Here is a 7,042-nt window from a genome sequence, read left to right as displayed (position 1 = left end):
TAGCCGCTGTAGTTTAGGGTATGATCAGGTCTGGAAGGGGTTATGCTCTAGAAGAGCCTATTGTCGAAGCGCCACATCGCGAGAACCCTCAGAAAAGACCAATCACTGCAAGCGAAGCCGAAAGCTTTTGGTGGCAAATGCCAGTCAAGGATTATTCAATTTTTGAGCTCCTGCATAAGACTCTTGCAAAGATATCAGTGATGTCATCATTACTCAGTTCATCTCAACATCGCTTAGCCTTGATGAAAGCTTTGGATGAAGTCCAAGTGCTTGCCGACATTACAAGTGAAACATTGGCCGAGATAGTGGGGTATGTTGTACAAGCGCATAGGCTATCATTTTCTGATGACGAATTACCAAGAGTGGGTAAGACCCACAACAAGGCCTTACACATAACAGTCAAGTGCCGCGACAAGATTATCCCTCAAGTGCTGATTGATGGAGGGGCGGGGTCGAATGTATGCCCTGTGATGACTTTGAAACAACTCGGGTATGATGCTGGCAAAATCCACCAGAGTCGAACAAATGCAAAAGATTATGATGGCGCAACCAGCGATCCAATTGGAGAAATAGATCTGCACATACAAATTGGTCCCGCAGAGTTCGTAGTGGAGTTCATCATCATGGATATCAAAACAAGCTACAACTTATTATTGGGACGACCATGGTTGCACACCGCTGGAGTTGTAGCATCTTTGTTACACCAGTCTCTCAAATTCATATGGGATGACCAGGAAGTCGTGATTCACGGTAAAGGAAGTATCCACAACTATTCGGAAAACTCTGTGCCAGTCATAGAAAGGTCACTAGTTGGTGCTGATTTTCACACTGTTGAGCTAGCCATGAAAGATCGTAGAGGAGATGATAAAGATATTGCTATGCCACTAGTGTACAAAATGGTGGCTACGACTATGATAAGGAGTGGGTTTGAGCCCGGGAAAGGTCTGGGAAAGTACTTACAAGGAATCAAAGAACTAGTGAGTATAAAAAATGGGAAATATCGATTTGGGGTTGGATACGAGCCATGCAAGGCAGAAGAGGAAGAAGCAGAATATGGACCAAGAGGTCCCGTTAAAATAAGAAAGCCTTTCCCTCATCTATACTAGTCCTTCACAGCATGCCTATTGAGCCACAACAACAAAGATCCAGAAGAGGGTTTAAGGACGTTGTTTTGGGAAGAAGAATGCGCAACCATCATTAAAGAATGCTTTGAAGCATTGGAGATTCGCCAAGCTGAGCCAGGGGAAACAACAAGTGGATGGACTTCTACCCCGTTGTTCACTCTGCGGTAGAAAGAATGCTCATTTTCAGAAAAAATGGTGAAAGTCGGCTTTGAGGCTCGGTTTGTCGCCTTTTCATGTTTTCTTATTACGTGTTGTTTAAAAATGGAAATGGCTTGATGTTCAATTCCGAGTCAGGACCACAGTTTGTATCATTCCTTTTAAAATTTCAATGAAAACGCCTCAAAGTTTACAATAAGACAAAATCACTCTACTCTAACTATATAAGTATATGTATATATAATTATATATAAATACATAATTAATTTGCTGACCGTGTTATTTTGTTTTACAGTAATAATACCGAGGCCACAAATAATGTCATGACATGTTATGAAACAAGTAAAAATGACGACGAACAAATGACGATCAAGAAGAAGAGGTAGCTGAACCAGAAGGGTTGATAGATGTCGAGGAGGAATACGAGAAAAGCCCAATGCCAAACCTAGAGGAAAGCATAGGCAGTTAATCTAGGAAATAAAAAGTTGGTTCGGGAAACTAGAATAAGTGTGCATTTGGTAGAAACTGAGAAAGAAAGGTATCGGAGTTTGTTGAAAGAATATGAAGATGTTTTCGCTTGGTCATATGCCAATATGCCGGGTTTGAGTACAAACATTATTGCCCATAGGTTGCCAATCCTTGAAGGGTTTTCCTCGGTAAAACAGAAAATCAGGCAGCCTAAGCCTGACGTCAGCATTCGAATTAAAGAAGAAGTAGAAAAATAGCTTCAGTCAGGGGTTGTGAAAGTGACACCGTACCCGACATGTTTACCAAACATAGTCCCGGTACCAAATAAATATGGAAAAATAAGGATTTGTGTGGACTATCGTGATCTTAACCGCGCTAGCCCAAAGGATAGTTTTCCACTCCCGAACATTCACATACTTATTGATAACTGCGCCAAGCATGAGGTGCAATCATTTGTGGATTGTTATGCGGGCTATCATCAGATACTGATGGATGAATAAGATGCTCAAAAGACGGAATTCATCATACCATGGGGAGTGTATCATTACCGGGTAATGCCTTTTGGGCTCAAGAATGCCGGCACTACTTACATGAGGGTGACCGCCGTTTTACATGATATGATCCATAGAAAGGTTGAGGTGTATGTGGATAATTTTGTTATCAAGTCTCGAGTGGGTGATGATCATCTCGAGCACTTAAGAAAATTCTTCGACAGACTCCGCAAGTACGATCTGAAGTTGAATCCTGCAAAATGCGTATTTGGAGTGCTTGCTGAAAAATTACTAGGATTCATAGTCCGTTGTCGTGGTATTGAGTTAGATCCCACAAAAATCAGAGCAATCCAATAAATCCCACCGCCAAGAACAAAGAAAGAGGTCATGAGTTTCTTGGGAAGGTTGAATTACATTGGATGCTTCATCGCTCAGTCCGTAGTAATTATAGAACCAATTCTCAAACTCCTCAAAAAAGATGCTCCAGCTAAATGGAAAGAGGACTGTCAGAAAGCCTTTGACACCATCAAAAGATACCTGTCAAATCCACCCGTTTTGGTCCAGCCAGGGCTGGGAAGTCCTTTGCTGTTGTACATGTCAGCATCAGAAAATGCTTTTGGATGCATGTTGGCACAAAATGATAAAATAGGCAAGAAAGAGAGAGCCATCTATTACATCTGTAAGAAGTTCACACCCTGTGAATCTAGGTATTCCTTGGTGGAAAAGACGCGTTGCACTCTGACCTGGGTGTCTCAGAAGTTGAGACATTATATGGCTGCGTACACGACTCATTTGATCTCAAGAATGGATCCCCTAAGGTACATCTTTCGCCAGACTATGCCTATAGGGAAGTTAGCCAAATGGAAAATGAGTTTGCTGATGCATTGGCAACAATAACATCCTTGATTCAGCATCCTGACAGTAGATACATTGATCCTATCAAAGTTGAAATCAAAGATCGACCGACTCACTGTGCTTTTGTAGAGGCAGAGATTGATGGAAAACCTTGGTACGTTGACATTAAAATGTTCTTAGAGAAAGCAGAATATCCCGAAGAAATCACTATTAACCAGAAGAAAACTATCAGGAAGTTGGCAAATGGTTTCTTTCTCAACAAGAATGTCCTGTACAAAAGAACCCTGGATTTGGGATTGCTTAGATGTGTTGACTCTGTTGAAGCTACAAGATTGCTTGAAGAAGTGCATGCTGGAACCTGCGGGCCTCACATGAATGGGTTCGTGCTAGCAAAAAAAATCTTAAGAACAAGTAATTACTCGATGACCATTGTTACACCTCGCATTTTCAGTGTTACACCCCGTACCTCGGAGAAGGACTGGTTAAATTTTAATGTAAGTATGTCGAGCTATGGCTAGGTAAAACAACTTTGGAGTGTGAGGAACGAAGCATTATTAAGTATATTGTTTAAGTAAAGGATGAATTATGATCTTGTAAGTCGTAACCGGGAAGGACAACCTTGGAACCAAAGGACATGACTATTATCAAGTATTATTAGTGATAAATATCATGTATGGAGAGTTTCGGAAGATTTCGGGATCAAGCAAATCGAAGAAAATAAGTTAGACAAAAATTTGGAAAAAGTTGGCAGGATTTTGGGCAGATTTTTAGTCAACGTTAGAGGGGTATATCTCCTAGTATATTAGGAGTTTTAAGGTGTTTTAAAAGCCTAAAATGAAGTTCTTTGAGTCTATTGTTCAACGCAATAAACCGCTCGTTGATACGACATCGGAGTAGAGAATTATGGATGTTACAAGTCAAGATGACAGAGCAGAAACGCGTGCTACAGTAACTGCTACAGTGACAAGATATTTTGAGATGATTTTATTCATAAAAATTTCCAAGTACATGAGCTATATATTATTATGAGGTGATTGAGCTTACTTTGCAATTTCTTTATTTCCTTCATTGTTGGTAATCTCACCTTATGACCCTTGTTCCTTCAAGGTGGGATAAACGATGATGATTGATCCATAATATAATCAGAGGCTACCGACCTTACGTCACTCCGATATAGTTATGGCTTTTGATTGGGATCTCACGAATGCTTTATATATATGTATCTATTTTCTCACACTGCGTCGTGCTATAGTCGGCCAGGCGTAGCACGTAGATGTGCACACCACTGCAGTAGGCATGTTGCGATATTGCCCCAGACGCAGAAGGCCCGGACGCGGGCTAATGATGATAACATCGAGGCGTAATGGCCGGGCATGATACTATATATATATATATGACACTGAGCCTTAATGTCTGGGCATGGAACTATATATATGTATAAAAATATTTTTTTTAAAAGGCTAGGCATGCATGACACCGCCTTATGAGGCATCTAGATGAACAAGTTATCTCTCATATTCCATGTTACCTTTCATATCTATATTATGTTGTTATTCATGTCTTACATACTCGGTACATTATTCGTACTGACGTCCCTTCTTATGGACGCTGCGCTCATGCCCGCAGGTAGGCAGAGAGACGGATCAGACCCGTAGGTGTTCTATTAGCGAACTCCCAGGAGCACTCCGCTTATTTCGGAGCTACTGTCTATTTGGTATAGTCCTTATGATCATTTGTATTCTATGTAGAGGCTCGTAGACGTGTGTGTACGGTTGGTTGTGTCATAGCTCCACCGGTTCAGATACTGTTGTATAATATATTGGTGGCCTTGTCGGCCTTATTTTGAGCCCTTGATACTTTACTGTTAGCCTTTCCGGCTTTCGGATATACGTTATGTTGCGGCGACCTTATCGGTCGGCATATGAACATATGTGTTGAACGATCGTGTATTCCTATGTTGGGCCTTTTCTGCGTGCAGGTGGTTTTGAGTTATGGTTTATAATGTTCAAAGTAACGGATAAGTCAGGTGGTTCCCGGCCTACGGGTCGGAGCCCTTCATACTCCTGGTAGGGGTGTGACAAAGTGGTATTAGAGCAGTTCGTCCTAGGGAATGTCTACGAGCCGTGTCCAGTAGAGTCTTGTTTATGGGTATGAAGCACGCCACACTTATAAACAAGTGGCTGCAGGGCATTTAGGAACCATTGGCGTTTCTTTTTTATCTTAGATCGTGCCATAGAGCTAAATCATAGGATATGATGTCCCTGATCCTAACCCAAATGTTTTGATCATGGATAAACAGTTAATTATGCCGCTACGAGGAAGTTTCTGAGAATTGAAGTTGTTCATTCGAAAGGTATGTTTCCTGTTTTATTAATATGGATAGATATTGATATAAGAACTTGAGCAAGATATTATTAGTATTTGTGATTGCTCTGTGGGGCATTGGATGTGTTTTCTGAGCTGTGTGCAGGGATGAGGTAGTAAGAATTATAGAGGAAACTCTGTCGAAATTTTTACAAATTGAATAGTTTGCATGTCTATAGAGAAAGAGTAAAGGAAAAATGTGACCATCAGCCGTTTGATAAGTCATGATTGAAGGAACAACTATGCGATGCTTTCAAAGAGAAGTTTTAAAGTGATTTTAATTTAATTTAAAAGAGGAACCCTGGAGGGAAAAGTGATTAGTAGTTAAGAAACTGGGATGAGTTGCATCCAAGATTTCGGAGGATTGGGACCTATTGGAAACATAAAGAAAGTTGACATTACGAACTCAAATACAGTATTACGATTTATAGATTAGATTGGTCAGTAAGTGATAATAAAGTGATATTGATATGAGAAAGAAAGTTAAAGAGTACGGGAAAGTTCCACCCTAGAAGTATATATATATATATATATATATACATACGAGGTCAAGATGGGTTTGTACTCATAGTGGAATGTTCTGCAAACTTCTAGGTAGATATTATTAAGTGGCAAACAGGAAAGAGCACTTTAAGAGCAAAGGAAATCAAGGAGGACCTTGAGGACAGAAGTACGAGAAAATGCGGTTATAAATTAATTAAAGGAAGTTATGTGAGCGGTGACGATAAGAGGAAGCTTAATAAATTAGTAAGGTTGGCCAAAGGTAGACAGTGATGGCATATGATAGTGGACTTGGAATAGAGATGCGATTATAAAGGAAACAAGATGAATATATGAGGAATAGACATACATACGAGCAAGCTATGGTATCGTAAAGGGAAATAAGAGATGAACGAAGGAAGAAAGAAAAAGGCGTATTTTACTAAAATTTCATGATGAGAACGAGAATCGGCGGGACATTAGAAGGATAATGATGCATGATTATTATACAAACAATTAGTTAAGAGAAACTATGGGACACTATGAGCCAAATTAAGGAAAGGACGAATCGTGAGAATGAATGAGAGAGAGTATCAATTTTTACTAGTATGGTATAAACCCAAATCAGAATCGGGAACCAAGAGTAAGAGGAATCTCAAGGGTACTGGTGAAAGAATAGCTATAAAGGAAAATTGCGGCTGAAGGAGCATGGTATAGTCGGGCATTCTATAAGGAGCCTAACGAATTTTGATGTCACCATTGATTCATTAACCTAGGGGACTATTAGGCATGAAAGAAGGAAGTGGTTTGAGTTGGGTCCAATATGTGTGGACATTTGACTTGATACCAGAATCAAGTTAGCAAAAAAAAATAAAAAAAAAATAAGTCAAACCATGCGATGAAAGTAACTCCGACATTATATTGGCTAGAGGAGTTGAAGGATCGCTAGGGTTGGCCAAATGACTACCAAAGACGGTCAATACTCGCATGTTACTGGTATATGAGAACATTCTTAGACGAATTAGAATATTCCCAAGTACATAAGAAGGAAATGTACTGGCTTGAAGGAGTCGAAATTCGAGATGAACTAATATAGCACGGATG

The 7,042-nt window shown here is 40.1% G+C and overlaps 1 protein-coding gene across 1 annotated transcript; it reads left to right on the top strand.

Annotated features, from left to right (window-relative positions):
* The first annotated feature begins 3,099 nt into the window (after positions 1 to 3,099).
* LOC132607697 (uncharacterized) lies at positions 3,100 to 5,570 on the top strand. Its single transcript, XM_060321781.1, has 2 exons — positions 3,100 to 3,438; positions 5,565 to 5,570. The coding sequence occupies exons 1-2, from the start codon at positions 3,100 to 3,102 to the stop codon at positions 5,568 to 5,570; spliced, it is 345 nt and encodes a 114-aa protein (XP_060177764.1).
* Positions 5,571 to 7,042: the final 1,472 nt, after the last annotated feature.

This window comes from Lycium barbarum, chromosome 8, assembly GCF_019175385.1.
Source record: "Lycium barbarum isolate Lr01 chromosome 8, ASM1917538v2, whole genome shotgun sequence".
Lineage (NCBI taxonomy): Eukaryota > Viridiplantae > Streptophyta > Magnoliopsida > Solanales > Solanaceae > Lycium > Lycium barbarum.
This window is presented reverse-complemented; position numbering and strand designations above follow the sequence as displayed.